The 26,998-nt window shown below is 37.7% G+C and overlaps 1 protein-coding gene across 2 annotated transcripts in view; it reads right to left on the bottom strand.

Annotated features, from left to right (window-relative positions):
• The window catches only part of TOPAZ1 (testis and ovary specific PAZ domain containing 1), a 38,456-nt gene extending 12,093 nt beyond the window's left edge, over positions 1-26,363 (bottom strand). Inside the window, exons 1-12 of one of the 2 annotated variants that reach the window (XM_015620156.1) lie at positions 24,743-26,363; positions 20,584-23,347; positions 18,173-18,234; positions 15,688-15,818; positions 13,641-13,702; positions 10,273-10,379; positions 7,960-8,045; positions 7,117-7,254; positions 2,668-2,731; positions 1,365-1,516; positions 1,066-1,158; positions 619-734 (exon numbers count right to left, since the gene is read on the bottom strand). In XM_015620156.1, coding sequence (XP_015475642.1) covers positions 619-734; positions 1,066-1,158; positions 1,365-1,516; positions 2,668-2,731; positions 7,117-7,254; positions 7,960-8,045; positions 10,273-10,379; positions 13,641-13,702; positions 15,688-15,818; positions 18,173-18,234; positions 20,584-23,347; positions 24,743-25,877 — 4,910 coding nt within the window. In that variant the 5' untranslated portion in view covers positions 25,878-26,363. Of the gene's footprint in view, positions 1-618; positions 735-1,065; positions 1,159-1,364; positions 1,517-2,667; positions 2,732-7,116; positions 7,255-7,959; positions 8,046-10,272; positions 10,380-13,640; positions 13,703-15,687; positions 15,819-18,172; positions 18,235-20,583; positions 23,351-24,742 lie in introns of both variants that reach the window. The other variant, XM_015620155.1, reaches the window with a different exon arrangement.
• Between the last annotated feature and the right edge of the window lie 635 nt (positions 26,364-26,998).

Below are 26,998 nucleotides of genomic sequence, written 5' to 3' on the forward strand. Positions count from 1 at the left end.
CAAATTTAGTTTCTCAATGTGTGTGTGTGTGTGTGTGTGTGTATGATGCAGGTCATACAAAAATGAAAAAGGATCACAATCTTGTTCAAGAGATGGGGAAGTATCAGCAGTTTTTGAACAGATTTGACATTCTGCCCAGCAAATCCCAGCAGTACTCAAAAAATGACCCACTCCTCCCTAGCAGTATTGGCACAAACGTTTATGTAGTCACACTGTAAAGGAAACTAGAAAACTACTTCAGATTATAACTAATCCTAGAAGGGTTGTTTATTGCAGAAGTACTGTTTGCTTATGTGGGCCTAAGTGATATATTAAACCATGATGTTTCTAATTTGGCTAGCTATAAAAACTTCTGTCAAAGTTGGCAGTAGATTGTACAATGTACAGATGATTGATATGGAAAAAAATAGTAATTGTGGTTAGAATCTAAGTTTTAATTTAACCATGTTTGATCTTTGAAACATGGTAGATTGACAGAACTTTGAAATAAAATTAGGCATGATATGATAGTAATTTCATCCAACACATCTTTTAAATATTCCACATAAATATGTAAAAATAGATGCTGAAGAAGGAACTAGGCATCTATAGTTAGAAAACAGCTCCTTAAGGAGATACCTGGATTTTATGTTCAAAACAGTAGTCATTTCCCAACTAGAAACTTGCAATTGCTGAAGTAACTTAATAATGTAGTCAAAGTGTTCCAACTCAAGGAACATACCAGCACCAATGAGCTGCAATAACAAAGGTACAAAAAGTGAGCACACAAAAAGTTGTGATGACTCAACACATCTTCAGAGGAAAGTGGCAAACAACACATCACAGTGAGTATTAGTCAAAAATGAAGGAATAAATGAAAACATATACAACAAATTCAGATTTTAGTATTATTATTTACATAATATCTGTATTATTATTAAATAACTTTAGTATCATTATTTAGTATTATTTAAAACTTTTAGTATTATTTCAGTACTGTTTTTAAATTGATACATTAGAGTTTTAAAACAGGCAATGTTTTTCAGGAATTCCAACAAGCAGCAATAGTACAAAAACGAAACATACCTTACAGAAGGTATTGATTAATGTAGGCACAGCATTTCTTATATTCAAAGAAGCCACATGCTCAAAAACTTTCAGAAGAACATCTACAGCTGGCTAATATAGACAAAAAACCCACAATCAGTTTTGCAACTCAGTTCAATTAGAAAGGTAAGATATTTTATAATAGGGTATTCCGAATTACTCCCCTCACCCAAGATTTGAGTACCAGAGTGAAAACAAGCCTAGTACTATAAATGGCATAATATTCAAAAAACTAAAACTATGAAAATAAGATTTAAAAATAGTACAAAGTCACCTACCAGTATCTTGATTTGTACAATTACATTCAATATTTGGAATACTTCCTGCAACAAACAGTTGTTGAGCAATGAAACAAGAAGATCATTCAGCACTTCAGAAGCAAAATCCATACCAGGAGTAACTTCTTTGTAATACTGCACAAATATTTGAACTGAAAAAGCAATTAAACTGAGTATCACTTTGGGGTTAAATGATGATACCTATTTAAACAAGTTATTTCCTTATATTTTAGACAAAATGTAACAACGCTTAATTGTCCAAGATATTATGAGACAGGGATATGGAGAAATATGGATGAAAGGATCCAGTCTGAATACAGTGTTAACCTTACCAGAACCAGACTGACTGTTCTGAAATATATTGTATCATTGAGCTGAGCACTGTAAGCCCTGTAGGTTCCCAGAAAGTTTAGTTGATTTGGTGCAGCACAAGAAGAATGCACAAACCCAGGTCAGATTTGGTACATGCATCAAGGTATTAAGGCCTTTCCAGACAGGAAGCTCTAGGAAGGACTGTGTTAAAGTGGATAGTCTTACAACTTGTTCCAGTGCCACCCTTCCTTGATAAACTGGCCATGTACTGTGGCCTGCTAGTATCCAGCATTACCCACATGAAAACTCACATGTTCAGCACGGGAACATTGCAGCATACGGTGCAACTGAATTCCCCGTTCTCATTCTGCTACACTCTAGGAAGCTCTCAGAAACTTAAAGACTGCTCAGGACCAGTATAAAAGGAATCACTCTCCAGATGATTAAAAATTTAAAAAAAAAACAGAAGCCCTTTCTGACTGAACTCAAAAGGTCAGATGGATCTGAATGCAGTCCCTGAAGTGTATTAATCATAATTGTTTGCATATACGGTGTAAGGACTAAACTAAAGGTGTTGGGAGTGGGTGCAGTAGCAACACTTAATTTCAAGAGCTTCCATTCTCAAGTTTTTGGGTTCTTGACGTTTGGCCAGGGTGCTGAAAAGCATCTTAATAAAATTTGGGTTCTGTTAAACCTCCTTCCTGCCCTATTTACATATTTCTACTCCCAAGTCTAGTCATAGTCAGGTTAAGATCATTTTATGTGGAAGTATGATTTCTAAGAACCTCCTGAGGTAAGTGTGAATCTAAATTTCTAGCCTCATTGGGAAACTGAACAAAGAAAACCCAGGGATTGAATGTATTCCTTCATTTGAAGTAGAACTCTGTATTCACTGTTGAAGTGGCAACCGTTTCTCTCTTAACAGCCTATTTAATTTGCTTTAAATAAGCTAAGTAACAAAGATTCATCAACAGCAACTACTATACCATACCTGCACGTCTTAGGAGGCCTGATTCTTTGATACTAATGTATGTCCTAAGAATTGCCATGCAAATCTGTAAAAAAAGAAAAAAATTGCAGTAAAATGTAACTTCTGTTTGTGCCAAACAATAAAATTACTCACAAACATGAGTTGTATTACATAATGAGCTTTACACTGCTTCCATGTAAGCCATACATACTGATAAATTATGTAAGAAGGTAATGGGGTCTGTAGGCAAAGGCTCTGTCAAAAGGCCAGCAAATCAAACAGAAAAATAATGCAGATAAAATGTTTGGGAAAGAGGCTGCTAGGACCACAAATGTTTGCATATACTCATAGCACACAAACAAAAACAAACAAACAAGATAATTTGAAAATGCAGTTACTTCAGAATTAGTATAAATGTGGCAGACTGTAAACATAGAAAGGGAAGCAAAAATGTGAAAGTGAAACGTGGGAAGCAAAAATTACATGAATGTACCAACTAAGAAGGAAAAAAATCATCCAGAAATGAAGCTGGTAAGACCTATTGTCACAAAGAATAATTTAAAAGCATACAGAACAAAAAATTCAGAACTAACTTGACTTAAAGAGCTATTTCACCACGGACTGAATTGCCTAAAAAAAAAAAAAAGAAATCCACACCTACATATTTTAATGCTATTTAGTATTGGAATATTCTTGTCTTAACATCTTAAGCTTTCAGCTTTGTGATACACATTTTGCTCCATCTCTCCAGATGACGAAATAAAGACTATCGATATTATATCTTAGAACTGCAAGATAATGAAAGCCCTCACCCCCTTTCAGAAATTCTCTGTCCCTTCTGGAAATTTACAGTCTTTCTGCACAACAATGTAAATTGGTCATATGCAGTAAGATTTTCTGACATAGTTAAACATCAAAAGACAGAAAATGCCCTAAAATAGTATCCATGGTATTAAAGAACTGAATCAGGTTTATTTTCACATGCAACTTCAAAATGACACAGGATTCACTCATGAAGTTTGTTATATAGGAAATGAATTATTATCAAAGCAGAAGATACTGGTTTATGGCCAAGACATCTTTCTTATTTTAACCATTAACCTGTTTAGATCATCAAGCCAAAGAATACAAAAATTGTACATCTAACTATAAATAAAGCTTATTGTTTTTATTTGGAAGCAGTGTCTCAAAAAATCTCATGAAAAAATGTTGAGCTACACTCTAAGATAGGCCTTTCAAAAAATCATGTCAAAATTTGGATTAATATACGTGAAGTGTCGCTTCAGAACAGGTTAACTCACTTAATCCAAATCTATACTCCCAGGTGGCTGAGGGCATTTCCAGAATAAACTTTAGCACATGCTTACAGTATGGAAATTAGTTTTCTTTCTTTTGGAATCCGTTTTTCTCCTTCTTTGGCCTGACTCCCAAAAAAAGCCAAGATTGCATCTGGGGCTCTGACTGTTCCAAGCATTAGTGAAATCGCTTGGACAACCATTTATAGTATTATTCAATCATGGGACATGCTGTATGACATTAATAAAAGAAACTAAATGTGTTATTCATTTACACCTTCTAGAAAGCTTCAGTTGATTTAGTTCTTCCAACTTTGAAAGGTGTAACTGCACCCACAGACTATGTAAAAATGTGAGAATCTTCAAATTTTGAGTTAGCTGTAATAGATTTTGAATGAAGGTACATGAGAGATTATTCCTATTTTCAAAGGGCAGTATCAATCACACTATTGTATCAGTTGATTCCATGACTCATTTTACATGACAATTTAATAAAAAAACGTAATAAAGGCCTCTGGATCTTATACAATCAACCAACACTCCAGTGAAAACATGGTCCTACTACAATAACACAGAGGTGCATATTCTGAAGAACAAGCACCAGGAATTCACTAAATACTTCAGCATCTCCCAGTCAGTGTCCACTCTATTGCTTAATAAGGGAGAAACTCCCATACTGCAGCCTTTATCTCAGGGAGATCAAAACCAGGATCCTTCTTACAGGAAGTTTCTGTATACCATGGAAGCTTTGAGATGCACAATCCCTATTCAATGTGGCTGAAACTGACCAAAAGGTTCAAAGGTCATTTAGTGATGTTAGAGACAGTAATGAAAAAGCAGTGTAGAATCTCATTTCTTTAGAAAGCCACATTAAAAAAACAAAACCAAAATCCACCATGACAGAAGCATACATCCAAGGCCTTGAAGTTGTAAGAAAACACTAATGAAGGCAGAAATCCTCCTGTTTTATATCCTTTTTGTTTCTAGTTAAGAAGTTCATAGGATCAAGGAAAAGGAGAGTAAAAACTCACAGAAAGTAAAAATTTATTTAATGGATAGGAGTAAAAAAACATTAATGAATAAGGTTCACAAAGCTAAAATAAAATCACAAAGAGAAATACAGCTTGCATAACAACATGTTTTGAAACCACTTATTTAACCATAAAATGATTGCCTGTTCTACACTCTGAAGTGTCATTTGAGCAAAACAATTCACTGTAATTAGCTCACTGTCACTTTCCCTGAGGACCACCGAGACAAGTCCAGCATCACCTCCTTTACCCTCTTCTCCATCACATATTGTTAATGCATGCAATGCATATTGTTGATGTCCACCCTCCCTTTAAATACTTTGGCAAGTATTTGAAACAGTCTTTTGTTCACTTTACCTAGTACAAAACAGATTTCACTGCTTGAAAACAAAAGGCATCTTTTTAAAAAAAAGCAAAAACTGGTAACTGGTACAACTTGCTGAGCTCAAGTGTATGCTGATTTTCAAAACATATGATGTTTTTATGAACTCAAGCACTACTGTGTTGTGTGATCAACTACAACTTAAAGTGTTAAATACTAGGAAGTTATGCCTTAAAACATCAACCAGTTACTTAATGATAAAGAAAAAATATAATTATGGGGAAAGATATCTCTCTTCAAAAACTCTGGTAACTATTATCACAGTTCTAAGCAAGTGAACTATCAGTCTGCATAACAGCTCTCCTGAAGAGATTTATTCCTCCTGTATAAGATTAGATGCCTTTATCACTTCTTTACCTGTTTTTAATTTATGTACTTTGGTGCCACCATGAGGTGCTTGACCTATTAGAATTTTTAAATGGACAGCTCTAAAAACATAAATACATACAAAAACAAAACTGAAATATACTTTCAGACTATCAAGAAAATTTGGCTAGGTTTGGTGGGTAGAACAGTTAAAGTGTGCTGGAGTGCTGCACCACAAGTAAAATCAAGTGGAATGGATTTTTAATAGTTTTAGGCAAATAATTCTTTAATGCGCCTAATATAATGAAGCACTACAAACTACAATAATTCAGATAAACTAGCTGAAAATTACAAATATTCACTACAGACTGCTAAAGATCCATTACACTTGAGAAGAAAGGAAAAATGTTCCATACAAAACTATTCTCAAATTATCTTAGTATTTTTAAGATGTCGTATAAATTTTCAAAGGGGTTAGAAAGCATTAACAAAAATATAAAGCAGCTTTTTTATATATATATATAAAGGAAAAGAGAAAACATTAAGAAAAATAAAACCAAATTACACTGATGGATTTTTTAAATTATGATGCAATATATTTAAGATATCAGGAAGATGGTCAAGTTCCTTTAGATGTTAACTTTTTTTAGCAATTATGTGCAACAGGGTAACTGCAAGTTATTTTTTACATTTTGATTCTGAATATTTTTTCCTTACTGACATCAATGATAAAATTGCACTCATACCAGTAAGATGGTAGGTAAGAAATAAATCTCGTAAGACCTGATGAGGGCAAGTTTAGGCATTTGTTATTGGTTACTTGCCTTGATGCTTTTGTTTGTTTCCAGTTAACTTACAAAACTTTCATACAGCTGATTTCAAAATCTTATTACATGTCAGTGCAATTAGCCTGCCTTGCACAGTTCTTGGAAGCATTAAACTCATAATGACTCTGTTAAATGGTTTGAAAACATATTTACTTTGCTGATCATTGGAAAATCATTCTTGCTTGCAAATACTATGAGAATTGTTGCTCCATTTAAGGAGATTAAGGAATCTTAGAACAAACACACCCACTGTTGCACAAAACATGGAGAAGGTAATATACCACAGATGTCTTTTGGTTTTAACAATACACATAAAGTCTTTGCAAAGGTTTGGTTAAAGTCTCTGATGTTCAGGATAGAAATGTCTCAGAATCTGCCCACTCTGCTACTCTGTATTTGTACAGCCTAATTGTTGATGTGTGTTCTCTTAAAGGATCTACTAGTTCAAAATCACACCATATTTAAAAAAAACTTTGGAAGACTTTGAGAGAAAGAATTTCTGAACAATTTTTTCATCCATCAATCTCTGATTATTCACTTCCCATATATAAATGAACAAAGGAGATGATGATTTGGTTTTAGAAAGTTCACACTTACAATCTTTTCTGTACTTCAATAAATCAATTTACCTTTTCATCCCCTTGTACTGGAACATGAGAGAACCAACACTTTGTTCTTTCACAGCCACGTGAAGTCATGAAATAGTATCTGCAGTATTTACGGGGCAAGTTAAGTGCATCAAGGATCTGCTGGACTGAATGAGAAGCCTGGAATAAAATAAAATTACAACAAGCAGAAAAAGCCAAATAATATTTGTTGAAAGTAAACATGGTCTTTGCTTTTTTAGAATTTCAAAATATCTACAAACCATAAACAAAAGTGATCTATAATTAAGCCTCTGAAACAACCCTCATCTCTATACTGTACTTGAAGCATTTCAAAGGACACGAAGACCAATCCCTTCTCATGTCACATTAGTGTTTAAAACAACAAAAGCCTGTCTTGAAGACCACAAACAGGGATAATGCAAGAACTGCTAAATGAGACGGACAATGAGTATAGAGGGGGGAGTAAGGCGGCAAGTTCCTGCACAGCTCTGAGTAACGACCTGAGAACTCTGGGTATCAGTTTCCTTGACCCTTTATCAGTGCCCAGAATCATGGATAAAGCAGACTGTCCTAAACATGTGAAACCTTGTCTGTTTTTTAGTTCTACGAACACCAACAAACAAAAAACATGATTTGATTTCACTTAGGCTGAAAACAGAAATCAAGAAAACTTCACTGTGAATAGCAGTCCCTTCATCGTTGATTTTGTTCTCAAAAATTATACTTAGTGATAACATCTTTACAGGTGTAGAAACACAAACATGTACAGATTCACAGTTTCTAACTTGATACATGGGGAACTTTTAGAGTATCTATGAAGAATTTTGTGCCAAATGATCAGAAATCAAAGATTCAACAACTCACAACTGCACTTTTCTCCATCTTCCACGGCTCAAAAACTCCACAATCCTTCAATGGCAGTAAAGTACTTCTTCCTGAAGATTTGTAACCTAAAAATTGGGATGAGGGTAGCAAATCACATAATGAAAACGAGTCATACTGAAACCACTCTCATTTATCTTATTTTCCTTTATATTTATAGTTCCTTCAAGTCACAGCAATGATTAATGAAAATTTGATTAACGCAGTCTAAAGCCAGTAATTTAAATTACAGTTTTCTTAATTATCCTAAAAGTGAGACCTTACACAAACTTCAAGAGTAAGCACATTTAAATTAAAATCTTCACTACTTTATCCAAGGTTCCTGCTCTAACTTACAGAGATAAGGAATAAAAATATCTGTAAGTTTTAATTTCAAAAACTATTCATGTTATCAGTAATCTTTGCATTCCAACATCACTAGCCCTAAATTTAAGCTATTTTCTCAGAACTGACAGAAAACCTTTTATACTCTTATGTTTTAAGCAGTGCAAGTAGCAAGTTTAAGCCCAGTGTTACTGGTGTCTTAATCATGAAACTTGGTTTTAGAACTTCATTACTGAATGACAGTTTTATTTCTTGGAAAAATGAATAATGATAACTAAAGATAAAAGTTCAAATTTTCAACTCCATATCTAAAGACAAATGAGAGCTTTTGAATGAAAGCATTCTAGGATTCCCATCTGGCCCCTTCAAAGAACGGAGTGTTCAAAAGACAGGGTGCTTAGCCCTTTCTGGCAAACTATAGTTACTAAAGAGCATCCAATAATGAATGTTCCACTGGAGACTGGCACTAGGTACATGGTTCTTAATCTCCATGTTTTCCTAACAGACAGGACCACCACAGGATAGGAAGGAAGAGCATAATGTACAACAGTGAGTATTTAATATTATGTATTGTCATATTGCAAAAACTTGTGAAGTGATAGTGGACCACTCAATAAATTCAGGATTGGATGCATTTAGTGACAAGAAAAAGACTGAGGAAACAGCCAACTGCTAGCTACAGAAAACTGCCACTGGGAATTTGATCTTTCCTCCAGATTCCTGCCATCCCAAAGCATAGAGTTTCTGACCAGGTCCTTTCAAGAGTTTGTACTCTCCCTTGTTGACTGTAGGTCAGACTTGTAGGGAAGCAGGCACTAAAGTGAAACAACCAATCCTGCCTGCACAGTTCTGGGAATAAAAGCTGTTTTGCCTTGTGCTAGCACAGAAACCCTTGCTTTGGCAACTTTCAAATGACTTTAAGAAGAAAGACTTAAAAGTACTCTTCAGAAGTCTATGTATATGCTTTGAAGGCCAAAGACATGAACAGTTTCAAACAACTGGAGTCTGAAGACATATTCAAAATTGCTTTTTGCAGCATGTATTTCTTGCACTACCTGCAAATATTGTTTTATGATTTTAAAAATGTTCTACAAGCTCACACTGACAGTACAATTTGAAACTAAATGAGAACCCGTCACTCATCTTAATTCAAGAAATCCATGTTTATAAACGTCCATATTAATCAATAATTCTAAAAACATTGATTTCCAAAGCACCTGTTGCAAAGAAACAGCACAGTATCTATCCACAAGTCATCAATCCCTGTTTTCCCTATCTTGTATGTCAAATAAACCATGCATTTATGCAAGGCTAATGTCATATTTGTTATGTGCAAATATACTGCAGTTCCATTGTGATTTCTCTGGTAGCATAGACACCATAGAGGTATCTGTCCCATGTGTTAAGTATACTGGGTCAACGTGAAGTGCTACTTATTAAACCTATATAATTATTTGATGCAGTCAAAACCATTTGAACTGACATAAACATAAAGTTCTGACCTTCAGCAAGGTGGGCAAACCATTCTGGCAAGTTTTATAAAGAACCATCAACCAACCAAATCTGCAAGCACATTCTCTGACCACAAATAAAGGAAAACATTTCCTTTATTTACTTGCTAATAACATGTTTCAAACACAGTATGTCAGACTACTAAGAATGCAGGCACTGCTGTACCATTAAAGCATCTGAGAGGCATAAATATCAGACAGAATTACTTCTATTTGACCCTATTGAATAGAATTCTGGTAAAACCCCAACCCCAAACCTCTCACTAACCTACCAGACGAGAGCTTGCAGTTTTCTTTTCAGATATGCAAAGTAAAATTCCAAGCAATATCTTCAGGAACTGAAGATAATTCTTAAGATTTCATAGGCAAATAAAGCACCAAAGAAACCAAAACAACCAAACAAACACAAAAAAAACAACCCAAAAAATTCCGAAGGGTTCACCAACACAGCATACAATACCATTTGCCCATGATTTCATCTCTGAAGCTTCACTGAAGAGATTTGCTTTTTGGTCATTCAGTGGCAATTCTGATAGCAATTCACTGTTCACTTTGCATTTACAGTCACTGTTGAGTATTAAAATACAAAAATTTGTTAAAATTAGTTTCTTTAACCCAATTAAACAGGGGTTTCTTTCATGTACTGCATACCTAAAAAGAGAAATTAAGTGCATAAAAGATGAGAATTTCTTCAACACTTTACACAACACTTCAAAACTTGCCATAAATTTAAATAGCGAGCAGTCCCAACAATTTCACTTTCATTACTCTCATTTGCCTGGTCCAATGTGATTACGATTTTAGCTGAGATTACTCTGTCCTAACACATAACTATATGAAATTCAGTAAGTAGAAAAACCACCTGTGAACCACTTCTTCCCTCCCACCCCCATGCCGACAAGAAGACTGAGACGACTTCTGTCACCTCTGAAGAAGCATCTACTTTATGTTTGTCTATTATGTACTATCTGCCAAAGGAGTAAACCTCAAGGCTTTTCAAATTACATCTGAAGAGTCAACTGTTTTCTTTCCTAAAAACTGACTACTGGACAGAAGATTTAGGAGATTTCAAAGGGATCTCCAATTAAAGACTGTTCTGCTTTTATTCCCAAATATATATTCTCCAGAAAATTAAACTACTAAAATATGGTGCTTTCAAAAATAAGCTAAAAATATTGCTAGCAAAACACTTGGTAATCTCTTTGGTATTTGTAAACAAAGCCACAGGAAAAACATGATCCCCTTTCATGAGATCTTGGTCCCCTTCCCCCTTTCAGTTAAGAATCCTGGTTCAGCACAAAGGACATTTTAACTTGCTTGCTCCTCTACAGACAGAAGCAGAGTTGCTACCTCCTATAAGGGATTCAAGATATTGAATACTTCTCATAGCCAGGATAATTCAAATAGTTCCTCAACTTCAGGATGTTTCAATACAATTTGAAATAAAAATGCTACACTAGAGAGGAAAAAATTCCATCTAACAAACCCAAATTTTTCAAGATCAATCTTTATTCTCATCAATGTATTTGGGTTGGTTTCCAGAGGGAACAAAAGATCCGCAATTTTAGTTACTCAGAAATGTCAAATTACCACATAAAATCTTCTTATGCTTTCTCATGATGCCAGCCTCAGTTCTGACACAACAGGCTTTTCAAAACAGTTTTCCTTCATATTTCTTTAATCTAGACATGAAACTACACACAATTTTGCCAGGATCTGTAAACTACACAGTTCTATTAGTATTTTTTTTTAATAACAGCATCACTAGAAGTGGAGTTTGCTAAATAAGAACAGCAACTTTGTTTTCTTCCAGACAAAACTTCGTAATTGCAACATTTTTCAGTAAAACTAGAGAAAATAGTTCAACTCCAAATGGAGGCCTCTTCTCTAACCACAGAGTACTGCATTGCACAAACATATTTTATTCAGTACAATCTACTTATTCAATAATATAAAGAAACTAGAGAAAATAGTTCAACTCCAAATGGAGGCCTCGTCTCTAACCACAGAGTACTGCATTGCACAAACATATTTTATTCAGTACAATCTACTTATTCAATAATATAAAGAATTATTTATGCTACTAAGGCAAACTTAAATGGGTATTTTATAGCAGAAGGAGGAGCTTGGAGCTCTCTAGTGGATTAACAAAAAGATGCAGTATTCTCTACTAACAGAATTCTGGCACACTGAAGTCTGTCACAGAAATATGAGCAGTGTTGGAAAAAAAGCAGTACTCTCTACTATGCCAGATAAGGTTTCTTGGTTATTTTGAGATTACTGTGTCCTAGTTCCAGCCAGGACAGGGTTAATTTTTGAAGTAGCTAATTGGTGATTACTGCTCCTAAACCATAACATTCTGAAATATGTTTTCTCTTCTAATTACTTAAGAGTTCCACCTTAACTGTACCTTTCCTACAAAAACTAATTCTCCGTCATTTCTGGACTGCTGATGAATGAAAATTTCTCAGTTTGACACTAATTCAGGCTTGGACAACCACCCACCATATGAAGTTCATCAAGGGAAAGTGACAGATTCTGCACCCGGGATTGGGCAACCCTGGAAGTACAGACAGACTGGGAAATGACAGGTTGGAGAGCAGCACTGTGGAAAGGGACCTGGGGTTCCTGCTTGATGTCAAGTTGAACATGAGTCAGCAGTGCCCGGGCAGCCAGGAGGGACAAGCATCTCCCGGGGGCATCAGGCACAGCATTGCCAGCTGGCCAAGGGACAGGACTGTCCCACTCTGCTCTGCACTGACCTGGCCTCACCTTGAATATTTTGTGCAGTTTTGGGTGCCACAACGTAAGAAAGGTATTAAACTATTAGAGAGTGTCCAGAGGAGGGAAATTAAGATGGTGAAGGGCCTCAAGGGGAAGCCTGGTGAGGAGTGCCTGAGGTCACTTGGTCTGTTCAGTCTGGAGATGAGACTGAGGGGAGACCTCACTACAGTATGAAACTTCCTTGTGAGGGGAAGAGGAGGGGCAGGCACTGATCTCTTCTTTCTGGTGACAGGACCCGAGGGAATGGCCTGAAGATGTCAAGGGAGGCTTACATTGAGTATTAGAAAAAGGTTCTTCACCCAGAGGGTGGTCAGGCACTGGAACAGGCTCTCCAGGGAAGGGGTTACAGTACCAAGCCTCACAGAGCTCAAGAAGCATTTGGACAGTGCTCTCAGTCACATGGTGCTACTCTTGGGAATAGCACTGTGGAGGGCCAGGAGTAGGACTTGATCCTTATGGATCCCTTCCAACTCAGCTTACTCAGTGATTCTGTAAATCAGACTAAGAAATTATGTATACAATAAACACTGCAAACACAGCTTGAAGCTAGAAGAACAGTAAAGTATGTCCTTAACTGCATGTGACATGTTTTTAAGCACCTTTTTCTACTGCTTCACAAATATTTGTCAGCCTGAATTTGAATGAGATCTTTCAATTCTTTCATAAGGAGAAAAGAAAAATGAAAGCTTCATGATTTATTTATTACAATCTTTTGGTTTTGTTAAGTTCTGGTAAGTGCTGTTGCGGTAAGAAATGCATCTTATGCCACACTCACATTGAGATGCAAAAGTGAGACACTGTCATGAAGTTAATATATCTTGCCACCAGACAAAATAAGCCCTATTGTCCTGTCAGGCTATGACTATACTTGTTCAGTACTTTGTAGAGTGAAATCATATTATTTCACATATTTATGTTCTTCATCACATAGTTACAGTAACATGGAAAATTGAATACTGGTGGTGTTCAGGTAACAACATCATGTTTTATTTATATAGTAACTAGGGAACACCACAGGTTACATGAAGGACAGACTATACGTACCTTTTTTCACCTTCACTCTTGTTTTCATCTTCAGCATCAGGCATTCCATCTGCAAGCTTGAACTGTAATGATATTTAGAAATTATTTTCAGGTACAGCAAAACACTACTAAGCCTGTTATGCTTTACTCTACGGACTTAAAACTGTTAGTGATCATTGCAAGGTGTGATGAAACAGTCTTAACTGTAGAAACTAATTCAGTGTGCAGGATTACTCTTACAACATCTTTTTTAATGGACATACTGCCTTTATACCCTGAGTTCTTTAAAACAGTGATTTTTAATTGGAAAAAAGGTCATGTGACTGTCCTCACTTCTCTTTGCTCCCATAATAATCTCAGCAATTTTTAGGCCCACTGCCTAATTTTAACTGTGCCTGACAGATGTGTGGAATACCACAAAAGTAATTCCATCAAGTTTACTGAAATTTAAAACTGCACTGAGGAGGAATTTAGGCCTTTTGCTCAGCTCTACACAATCGTGAACAGTTAAAAAATCCCCAATGATATGGACAAAAAGGACAGCACAAAACATATTTGGAGGTGAGAATCTGAAAAGACTAATACAGAATGAAGTCACAGAATCCTGACTTTGTTTCATCCATTATTTATGAAGTAACTTAGGACTTCATATTCCATCACAAATTTATTATAGCCAAAGAATTAGAGATGCATATCCTTGCAGTAGATTTCCAAACTTTATTTTACCACTTCCTGAATACTTGTAGCATTTTCTCTATGGTTACTTTTTGCCCTTCTCACAGGATTATTAACTGGGAAAACCATCATAAAAGCAAAATCTGAAAAATCTCCCCGAATGGTAGAGTACCTGCAGTAATCCCCCCAGCAGGAGCGCACTGCTGCTCTCTATTCACATACAGAACAGGTTTAGGTAGGGCTTAGTATGCATTTTGTGGTTTTGAGTTTGGGTTGGGTGAGATTATTTGCAAATATTTTCTGCTGTCCAACACAGCACAGAGAAGCAAACACTAGGATACTGATTTTATAAAGCCACAAGGCTATGAAACAACCCAGCTGGGACTGACCTGGTAATATTGCAACAAGTACTTCACCTTCAGCAAACCTTACAATTTGACAGACCCTTTTTATCTCTCCAAAAGATCAGGAAATAAAATGGCACTGTTAACTCTGTGAATTGCATGTTAGCAGGCCCAATTTCATTTGCTGAAGGAAATGTTTCTCTTCTTTTAAACAATTTTGAAAGGGAAACTGATTCTCTGCTGTTTGATTAACTTCTCAATTACTTAGCAACTTTTAACCATGTGAATTTTACAGTTTAACTTATCCAGTTAAAACCATTAGCCACTCCTGAAGTAGTGGAAAACAGTAAATGCTATCAGCAACTATGTATGAGTGGCAGAGAGATATAAATTCCAATTAATTACCAAAAAAGCAAACAGTATAAAACTTCAGCAAATCTTAAAAGACCTAGACTTACTATCTAGAGGAGGGAAGACAGAAGAAGATCAGATAAAGTCAGTGAGCATGAAAATCATTCCCGCTGAACAGCTAGAAATCTGTATTTTAAAGGCCCTTTTTGCCTAACTAATGAAGACCAGAATGATTCTTCTCCAGTACATGAAGGCTGTGCAGCTCCCCAGCTTTCCAACACTGCCCCATCCTTCTGATACTGAGAGGCATTTAACAGCAACATTTAAAATTAGGTATGTTATGTAAAAATGTCATATATTATCTTTATAGTCATACTATAAGCAGTACTCATAGGTGACTGGAACAGTAATTTTCATACCATTGGGAATACAGCATTACTGCAACAACTGATAAAACAATACCCTGTTTCACTTCAAATTTGAAGCTTAAATGTTGGTGACAATTAAAATGAAATCAAGTTCTGTTAAGCAGAGATTATATTGCCAATACACAGTAATCTAGGAAATGCTTGCACTCTCTTCATTGTAGGAAATTTTAAATTTTGTTGATAAAACAGCATAAGTAACTAAAATTATCCAATTATGTGGATTGTAATTGCCCAAACCATTAAAGGAGAGAAAGCATAATTTCTCAGGACCTTTTCATCCATGTCCAAACTCGTCAAAAGTTCATCTAGTTTGCTCTGTTGCCTATCTTTAAGAAATTCCTCAGTAACATCTCCTGAAGGACTGCTTCCTCTGGAAGAATTGTGGGCGTTCACATCTTCAGCTGAAAATGTACAAACACATTGCTTTATATGTTTCACATGCTACAAGACAACAAAGCTTTTATTTCCTAGGTATTACAAAAGCTTAGAACTAACGACATTGAAGCACTCCTAGGACTTCCTAAATGTGAAATTTATATGGAAAAATATTTCATGCTTAAGGCAGGAACCATTTCAAATAAATATTAGGCTGAATATGCAATTAAAATTCTATTCAAGCTGTACGCTCTTTAATTGTCCCTGCAGAAAAGTGCAACAGGTTTACTTACAAGATATTGAATTCAGTATTTTAGAAATAAATTCAGTTAAACTTTTTTATTAAAACACAGCCAAAGATATGTGTGGTAATTTGCTAAGCAAAATGACTTACTATTTGTTAGAAAAGGGTGTAAGCTAATCATACTGACATGACGCAACCCTTAACTAAATATAGAGACCTCTGAGAAACTCCAAATTCCTGTAATATAGTAAATTCAGTAAAAATTCAGAGTCAGGAAATTTCAGCATCTTTTGCAGATGCCACAGGAAATAAACAACACACCTGGCTGCAACTTTCTGAAACAGCTGTTAATATACAACAAAATAGTTCTGCATAGAAAAGAAATTCACTACTGGATCACACAAATTACTTCCAACTGCAGTTGTCCAGATACAGGAAAAAAGAACCAGATTAGTATTAGAAAGGCTTTTCTCCTCCAGTCACTAGTCTCTATGATCACCAAGTACAAGACACAAGTACAAGTATGTTGGCTGAAGACAACATACACAAGATTTCCACTTGAAAGGTGATTGATGTCATCCAGAATATTTTAACTGTGGCACCTTTTCCCCTTCTTAAATGATGTAGCCAATAAGGAAAGCAGCCATGACCTCACTAAATAATACAGGACACCAAAGCAGTAACACGTATTTCTAAATAAATACATAAAAAGTCAATAATTAGCAAAACCAGGCACCTTTCTTTTGTTCTGTAAAGGCCTGTATGAAACATAAGTTACTGCGTGCATATTCATCTTAGATTATGATGTGATCTTGCTTCTGAGATCTGTGAAGAAGGACTTTAGGCACCACAAAAAGAACCAAAGACTTCCAGCATCAAACTTTGCTAGAACATGAAGTAAAGCAACAAACAAAATGCATAAGTTACTGAATAGTACAAAACTTGTTGCCAGGTTTGGCTTCAAACACCTCAAGATTGCAGATTCCATGGCACAGGCCCCAATCTCTTTACAAGACCAGAGGCCTAACTGTGCACTTCTTCCTGACTCCTCCTCAGGGAACTTGTATCTACTTCTTGGTATCTGAGCTCTTAAAAGCTCATTACCTTTTATTTTGCCTTCTAATACCTGAAGCCTGAAATCTTCCTCTTCCCCTAATAGTCTCCAGTCACTCCTTTCCAGGAGGCATTATCTGCTGAAATCACTCTTTCTACATGAACATAACACATAAATGTGGAAAACCAGCACAAGAGGAACTGTCACAGACACCTTTCAAGTCTGAAGCAAAATCAACATGTAAGGTCAGAATATCAGATTAACAAGCTGACAAACAGATACCAGAAGGGAAACACTATGAACCTCCAAAACCAGTCTCAGTACTCTCTGTTCACCACTGTCAGTAACAGGCTTCTAGTCAAAGCCAAAATCCTGCTCCTCCAAGTAGAAACTTCTACACTAGGTATACATCACACAGTAGGTCTGGTATGCAAGCCATAGAAAACCAAACAAATCACATTCATGTGCTGCCTAGCTGGACTGTTCTGCTTTAAATAGGAAGAAAACCCCCACTAAATAAGAAGTAACCTTATTTCATTTAAAAAGAGCATCCTTAAAAACAGCACAGTGCCTCTGGAACCCACAAAAAACCCCAAAAGGACAACCTGGAAATAAACCTGATTACAAAATTTTGTGTGCTGATGAACACAACAGAACAACCACCTCTAACTCTGACCTAAATTCCAAAGCAGTATCACAGGACTCAGAATCTTACTATGATCTCAACAACTAACAGAACTCTTTGACTAAAACTATCAGAAATATCAAAAAAACACAGAATCAAAATCAAACAAAAAACCCCCACTCCAACCCACCAGTACTACCAACAGACTACAGAGAAGTACATGTTCCCTGCATGACTCACGTGTGTGTAGTTTTGAAAGTTACTGACTCAATATGCATTAAGAAACAAATTGGTGTTACAATAGAAAGACAATACAAAACCAGACAAGTTCCCTTTTTTTTTTTCTTTTTCTTTTTTTTTTTTGTGGAAAGCAGAAAGCTTTGGTTTTGCCACAAAGCATCTTTTAGGTCTCTTTCTTCTTTTGATTATATACCAAAACATTTCCAGATAGCCTTACCTTTTAACACCAAATTACAAGAATTTTCAGTATCACTTGACATTCTGGATTCTTGCATGCATCTGTTTTGAACAAAAAGTGTATTTAAGATTTCCATCTTGCACAAAAGCAAAAATAATCCATCAGTTACATAAAATCAAAAATTTTCAGTAATACTTTTAGCTGCAGACAGAATCCTTACATCCAACACACTATTTTAAGACTCTTTTTAACCTTCTCTTTTGGCTTTCTCATGTCCATCCCTTCAGGTATACACCTCAACATATTAAGTAAAACCAAGACATTTCAAACCCAAAATTTTCAGTAAAATCTCATTGTCTCATTTAATCTTTGCCTAAAATACCAGGAAGGGAAATTTTCTCTGTATAGCAAAACAAGAAAATACTGTACTAATGAGCCAATTCATCAGTTTCTAAAAAATGTGATTTATAGTAATTTTATATTCAAGATCATTTGCATAAAAATGAATCTCAGAGAGAGTAACAAAAACAACTGCTCATAGGAAGATACTTCACCTATTCCAAAGATAAGCTGGGGAAAAAAATTCTTAGAAAAGCTCAGGAGGGACAAATATGTATTTAAATCTTACATACAGAATATATAAAACATCATCACGATCATCACAGATTTTAGAAGCTTGTACCTGGTGAGTGGCACCAAGTGTAATGACAGCAAGCTGTCTAGTCAAGGCAACACAAAATGGCAAACAAAAGCATATGTGAAAAATTAGTTTTACTGCCCCATTCAGACTTCAGTCCAGAATGTTTTCCTGATGCCTGGAAGTAACCAGCACTCTTCTTTATGTAAAATGCATGCACCAGAGAAATAAACTGTTGAAGTACCAGTTGTATTTGATAAAACTCGGCAAAATAAAACAAACAAAAAAATAGTATGAACTGGCCATGATCTGGTATTATCTGGTGATATCACCCAATAAAACAGTGGTAAGGTCTATTGTCTTATTTCAATATTCTCATATTCAGTTCATTAATATGCTCCTGACGGCTACCAACTATGGTTAATCACCAGCTAATAATCTTTGCATCAAATTATGGAAGGTAAAAAGCAAAATAAGAAATTTTGCCTTTTTCTTTAGCAAATTAAGAGGAAATTCTAAGAAAGAAGAACCATGCATTTTTATTTTCCTTGGATAATGGCAAACAAATTCAACAGGTATCAGAAAGAAATTAATACTCCCTCTAATAAATATACTATGCTACAGCCTAGCTGCTTCTCAAGAAGTTGGACACTCCTACAGACTTCCCCTGTTCTCTAGAGGCTTGTTTTGGCAGAAATTTTATTCTATTAACATCTGAAAGTTTATTATTCTCATGTTCAAAAACGTGTTCAGCACCTCAAAGAAGATTCCCTTCCTGTTTTCCACATGGGCTTAATGAAAAGGAAAGGATAAGGAGAAAAGTGAGTAAATAAAAAAAAAGAATGCAGTTATAAGGTAGTACAATCCTGAAAATAATTGAATCGTGACTTAAAATACAGGTAACATAAAGCCACCTAGAAAGACTACACAAAGAAAATTAAAACACCCATCCCAATAAAAAAAACTAATCTTCAGAGGAAAATCTTGCGTTATTTCTATCTAAACTTTGTTGTTGTAAAATGAAAAATTCAATCTTAAAACTTTTTCACTGAACACAAGTATCAAAGCTTAAGAGAGAAGGCAGACTAAACAGTAGATGAGTTCATCCATTCCATGAAGAACTATCTCATTTACAAAAGTTAGTTTCTACTTTGAATTTCTTTTCTTCCTCCTGTGACTTTTATTATCATCTCAAAACCCAGTAAAACATTAACACCTAATGATTTACACCAGGAATTTGCTAAATGAAGATGCAGGATCATAAACCTCTACAACACCTTAGCCCAATCACATATCTGAAAAATATTCACACCTGGGGATAGGAGAAAAAGAGGGAAGAAGAATGGCAGAATGGAATACTACTGTAGTGACAACCATCTCCTCTTAAAGATTCAAGATAAGAATAAGCCACATCTAAAAACTGAAAACACTTCTATGTATTATACCACTTTATAACTAAGAAAATTGCTGTCAAAGGGATTTCTGTTATCTTCAATCAGGTCAGATTAAGAATATTATTTTTAATTATCTTTCTTTCTATTTCCGTATTTCACTTCATTTAAACAAGCCCTTTTTGTCTACAATTATCCTACAATTCAGAGTTTATCCCAGCTCTTATGAAGAACAAGTTACCTGCATTCAGAATACTGTCATAGCTCAATCAAACTTAAAACACACAAAATCAAAAAAAGAAATAATTTCAACAGAAATTAGTAAATGTCTCTAAAGAAGCCTGATCACTAAAACCAAAGTATACGGATATGAGATAAAAGTACTTAGGAATATTGTGATAAAAAAAGAATGATAGTCATACCTAAAACTACTCTCTACTGAGTATGTCTTTTCTGAGGTAACTGGAGACTCAGGCTTAATATATTCCTTTGTGTCTTTAATGCTGTTTGCAGGGGACGCTTTCACTGGACAATTTTCACAGCGTGCAGGTGCAAGTGCCTCTTCATTACTGGTTCCAAAAAGGTCAGGGTCATCCTGAATCACATCAATGACAAGAACATCTTGGTTGTAAGCTTCAAGGATATCTGGTAGATTTTGATTTTTGTGTTGTGAAAAATTCCGTCTTGATTTTCTATCATCACTTATTCCTAATCCAACAACGTGGTCGATTGCATTCCAAGAACGATCAGGAAAACTAGATTTCAGCACACATTCAGTACCATAGAAATCAGGTATAGATGGCTCTGGTTCTCCATCAAGAAGAGGATGTGGATATGCAGAAAAACTTTCAGAGAGCACGGACATCTCATCAGAGAGATTCACAGAGGCATTCTGCTGGAAGTCCTTACTGTCGATCTCATCTGCTTTCTTCTGTATGGAAGGTGGAGATGTAGCATCACTCACCACAGGAAGAGGACCCTGCTCTGATTTCACCAAGAAAGTCTCTTCACCTGTCTTCTGCCTTTCTGGACTAGTGCTTTCAAGAAGCTCTAGTGGACTACAAGTTTTGCTTTCAAATGAATGGACAGACTCCAGTTTCTTGGATTCAGGTTTCTTTCTGCATAAAGGAATTTTGAATTTTGTCAGGTTTCCAGAGGTTAATGGTTTAATTAGGTTTAAATCAGGTAATTTCTGGTTCACTACTGATACTTTAGGGCTGAAGTTTATACTGTTTGTGTTACTTGTAGAAGTACCATTCTGGACTGCCTCAGACAGGTTTCTGTTTGTCACCTCTGCTTCATTTTTATCCTTTCGTTTTGTTGTATCATTCTGGACTGCCCCAGACAGATTTCTGTTTGTCACCTCTGCTTCATTTTTACCTTTTCGTTTTGTTGTGTCATTCTGGACTGTTACAGACAGGTTTCTATTTGTCACAACTTCTTCATCTTTATCTTGTTTTATTCTACCATTCTGGACTGTCACAGACAGGTTTCTATTAGTCACAACTCCTTCATCTTTATCTTGTTGTATTGTACCACTCTGGAGTGTCACAGTCAGGTTTCTATTTGTCACATCGCCTTCATTTTTATAGTTTTGTTTTATTGTACCATTCTGGGCTGTCACAGACAGGCTTCTTTCTGTTACATCTCCTTCATCTTCATCTTTTTGTTTTGCTGTAAAATTCAAGGTTGCTTTAACTTCTTGCATTTCATCATGGTTAAAAGCCACGGCACTTCTATCCATATTAACTGGCAATTCCCAGTTCTCATTGTTCATTGTCAAAGTCTCATAAATATCCACAGAAGAGGATCCCCTTGTTTCAAGTGATGCCTGACAGTCAATATTTGGATCAATCTTTTTATGTGTAATTTCTTTTGTAATTTCTGCCAGTGATGTATGCAAATCCAGCTGTCTCACATTCCCAATCACTGCAGCATCTCCTACAGCTTTAACACTGCTTTTATCAGAGGAATCCTCAAAAGCAACCTTTAAAAGTCTTTTTTCTTCTGACCTATGATTTTTAAGAAACCATTCAGAAGTCCTGGCACAAGATTCAACAGGCCAAACTTTTTTACCAGTCATGGGTATTGTTCTTTGACAGGTAAACTGCTGCAATTTCTTATTAACTTTGTTCAAATTTCCTCCTGCCTTGCTTTTGTGACAATCAGAAACATCATGGATCTGAGCTAACACTCTCAGGCTATCTGAGGCAGCTGCACAATCTGCCACACTGCTTGAATTTTCTCCTTTTACCATTGCAGAGAGCACAGATGTCTTCTTAAAGCCAGTTTCAAGTGCAAGTAATTTGCTACTGTTCTTTCTCCAGGCTGATACAGTTTGAAGTTCATGAGTATTTTTTTCTGTATCAAAATCTGATGTATGATCGCATGAAGCTGAGAGAGTACGATTTAGTCCTGAAACTGCAAACGAGTTTGACATGGCAACTGCTGCTTCTGTTTGTAACTCACACTTCTTGCATTTACCAGCCACGTCTGCAGACTTCTCTGTGGTTTTCATCTTTTTTCTATGCTTTCTACCAATATTACAGTTTTTCTCCCTTAAACACTTACTGTTTTCACTCATGCAGCATGAAACACAGCCTTCTTCATTTCCATTCTTTTCTTTATTAGATGATAAACTGCCTTTTATGAATGATGTCTCATTTTGCATTCTACTAGTGCTGCAAATTCTATCATTCAGGTCTCCAGTACCATGGGCTACATGGAAGAATCCATTCAATTTATAACTGTTGGTAGTTCCAACAGCTGAAGGCTTCACTAATGTATTGATATAACTACAGTCCTCTAATCTGACAAATGGATTCTTTTCGGCTGCACAGAGCAAGCCACTGCAATGGTGTAGGGCATTACTGCCATGTTCAGCATCACATTTTGCAGATGTACTCATCACCTTTTCAGCTGCAGTCCCACTTAAACTTTGCAAGTGCTTCATTTCACCAGATCTGTGTTGCCTTTTTCTACACTGTGCACTGGGCTCTTCTGTTACAGGATGGCATATAAAGCTCTTGTTTTCAGTATCACCTGAAGTAGAAACTGTGGAAGTTCCAGAATAGTGAGATTCCTTTTCCTTAGAATCTTCCACCCTGTTTTGCTTTGGCTTTGTCTTAACCTTCTTCACAGCCTGTGAAGTACCAGAGTCTTGCTCAGTTGCTTTTAATTGTTCCTCTGCTGATTAAAAAAAAATCAAAGGAATGTCATTAAAGAAAACTCTTAAAGAAAAAGACAAGCCTATAAAGAGAACAAAAAACCCCGAACATTCAAGTCTGCTGAAGAACATGACACTGCATAAGGCTAAAATATTTATGGGAAGTTTTATTATTTTTTTTTTAAATAAACACTATTGGGACACTTAAGAGTAGAAAAGGATGTATTGTCTACAGAAACAGATGTGAAGAGGAACAGAACCTTATGGTGTCATAAGGACATTGGCAGTCGTGTATTTGTTGTATATTCCACGTGGGTGGAAAACAAATTAGGGCAAATCTGGCAAGAAAATGAAGATGCTGCCTGCACGTCCAGCCTTAAAATTTTTTGTTTACACAGCAGATTCTCTGTAGGATGAACACTTATTCATAAGAATATCTTTCAGAAAAACAGTCCAACCAAATGAATTAGACTGACCAAGAAGATCCAGAAAAATTGAAGGACTTGCATTTTTAGAGACTACTACTTTTTATCCGAAAGCAAATACTGATAATGTAAAAAACTGTGTATCTGAAAATTTAGACATGAGAATGGACTCAAGAGCATACTAGGATAATGCTGGGGTTTTTTAGACCTTTGTTTTCAAGGTAAAACACAATGTTAATACTTCAATTTTTCAGAATATGGTTTTTACATAAAATATTAATAATCTATAGTATTTATAATTTGAATGTATCCACTTAAAAAGTAAGAAGAATGTTTTTAGACAATCATCCTGAAATAAAGACTTTTAACACTCCTCTTTCAGAATTGTTCCAGTTTGACTCAACATTCTCTTAAAACATCAGAACACAATAATTTTGCTTCTACGTCTTTGGGGATTTTGCAGAAAACAGCAACTAAAAAGTTCTGAGAGCAAATCCCAGCATTCTATAAAGGCAGACACAGAAACAAGACAGCACCATATATAATCAAAAATAAACAGACAATAGACAGATGAATGAAGAACTGACTGTCTCTTATTCTGGCACTGCTGAAACTACTGCCCCCTTTCTTGCTTGTGGCAGAAACGAGGAATACTTTTGAGGGAAACTCCAAGCACTTCCTACCAGAGGCTTGCCTGTTTCTGTCCACACCCCTCCCTCCCTCCCTCCCTCTCTTTACCCCCTCAAATGACTAACTGGTCTCCTCTCCCTGGTGTTAAATATACTGCTTTTCTCCTTCAAAAAAAGCCTTTACTCTTTCTGACAATCTGTCTCCTTCTAAGACTCGTGGTACTCACAGTATGGGAAGTACACCCTAGCTTTTCTCAAACTAAATCAGCAGCCAGTTTTTAAAGGGGTGTTACTGCAGGACCAAGCTGGGAGCCCAAATTCTACACCTGTACATCTACACTGGAGCTCTACCAGTGCTTACCACTTTCCCCTGGGCTGTCTGGTCCTTTCTGATGGCTTGAGCTCTGCTGCTCTTCTTTCCTGCAACGCTTCTTTTTCCTGGTTGTTGGTTGTTCTTGTCCACTCAGATCCTGCAGCTTCTGTGACAGCAATGCATTTCTGTTCCTCATACTCAGAGCTCCTTTCCTGGACTCTGGACATGGTGTATGCTGTTCCAGCAAGGCAGAACTATTCCTCTCCCTGGGACCATGTACTTTTGGTTTCACCACTGATTTGCTTTCCTTGCCCAAGCATCTCCTTCCTTTTTCCTGTGTCCCTAGTGTTCTCGATCCAACTAATGGACACCCATTCAACTTCTCTGTTATATCAACCTCTTCCTGAGGTTTTGGTTCAGGCATGGCTTCCTGAGCACCCAAATTCTTCCAAAGATCTGGGATTTGCATATTCTGCGATATTATGGAGTCAATGCATTTCACTTCAGTACTGTGTGTGACCTTTTTGGATTGAAGACCTGGCTCTGGAAAACCACGTCTCTCTGTGCTCTCAATTTCCTCCTTTAAGGATGGGACTTGTAATTTTATTTTCACACAGGAATGTTTACGTTCTCTTCCTGAGCTCTTTGAACCCTTGTGGAAACCTGAGTAGCTCAGCTCTTCTGAGAAATGTTCATTCCTTTCAATCCCTGCTAGGAATTTATTCTGCAAAGCAGTCCCTGAGGAAAGTAACTGTTGGCTTTGACCTGTCCCTCTTAGAGTCTCTTCCCAGCACATTTCTGCAGCCGTGGCTGCTGCTTGCCAATCTTCACACTCAGCTGTGTCTGAAACTGAAGCTATACCCTTCTTTCTTCTAGACTTCCTGTGCTGGATTCCCTTGTTTTTTTTACCTGGGAATTTCTGTCTGTTTTCACCTTGCTCCTTCTGCACAGGCACAGGAAGAGCAAAACACTTAAAGGAAGGGCCAGAGAGCCTAGCACGTTGTGGAAGGGAAGGAAAGAGGTGCTCAGGCTTCCTCTTCGGTGCCAGGCAAGGAATCTGCTTGACTAACAGATTTTCCCCTAGCTCACACCCTGCCCCCGAAGAGCCGGGGCTGCTGACCTCCGAGTCAACCTGCTTCACTTCGCTGGCTGTCACCACTTTCCCTGACCTCAACTGCGGCATCTCGGTCCCAGAGCAGCAGAGCCCACAAAACCCACTGGCCAGCGCACCTTTCGCTGCAACCTCGCTAGCCCGGCACCCACGATGGGTGCAGGCCCGACCTAGAGCGAGGAACAATCCCTCCTAGGCTACCGCCTCAGGGGACTCCTGGGGGAGCCCAGACCGACAGAAAGGACACCCAGGCCGCCCTGAGAAAAAACACGGCCACCGACAAGCCCTACCTGACACCGACACCCTCACTGCCGCCCCCGCACACACACCCGGAGCAACCTGCACAGAGCAAGGCGGGGAAGGAAGTAGCCCCGCACCTCTCCAGACTCAAGAAGGCCGCTGCCTGCAGTCTCCCGCTCCACTTTCCCACCCTCTCTCTCTCTCTCCTTCACTCCCTGGCCTCGTCTACCGATCCGTCCCTCGACGCCTCGTCCAAAGCGCGGACCCGCCGCCGCGCCGGCGGGCAATGGTGGAGCGGCGGCGTGAGGGCGGCTCCGCGGCGCGGCGGGCGAGGCGGGGCCCGGCGGGAACACCCGCCCGGCTGCGCTCACCCGGTCGCTGCAGCGGTGCCGCCTGCGCGGTTAAAACCCAGCGCTGGGGGTGGCGAGCGCGCCTTCTCCGGGCGGCCCTGTTCCGGTGTTGGCAGCCCCCAGGCAGGCGGGCGTGTCTTGCCTTGTGCTGCGCAGCCGTCGTGCTGCCCCATGGCGCCCGAAGCGGCGTGCGGAGCTGCGGGGCCCGGCCACTGTCACAGTCGGGGGCTCATGGGGTACTGGGCTTCGCTGTGGAACTGGCAGAGCCTGAGAGCAAACGCCCAACTCGCCCCGAGCTCGGAGTCGCGTGGGCAAACGGCCAGGCTCGAACATTTCGTCGGGTGTTCCATCCCCCTCAGTATTTACTCCTTCGAGCACAGCGCTTCAGAAGCCCGCCAACACTGAGGGACTATGCAGTTTCACAGAATCTCCGAATGGGTCAGGTTGGAAGGGACCACAGTGGGGTCACCTGCTCCAACCTCCCTGCTCAAGCAGAGCCATTCCAGAGCACGTGGCACAGGGTCGCCTCCAGGCACTTCTTGAGTATCTCCAGTGAGGGAGACTCCACAATTTCTCTGGGCAATCTGTTCAGTGCACAGTCAC

The sequence above is a fragment of the Parus major genome, chromosome 2 (assembly GCF_001522545.3).
Source record: "Parus major isolate Abel chromosome 2, Parus_major1.1, whole genome shotgun sequence".
Lineage (NCBI taxonomy): Eukaryota > Metazoa > Chordata > Aves > Passeriformes > Paridae > Parus > Parus major.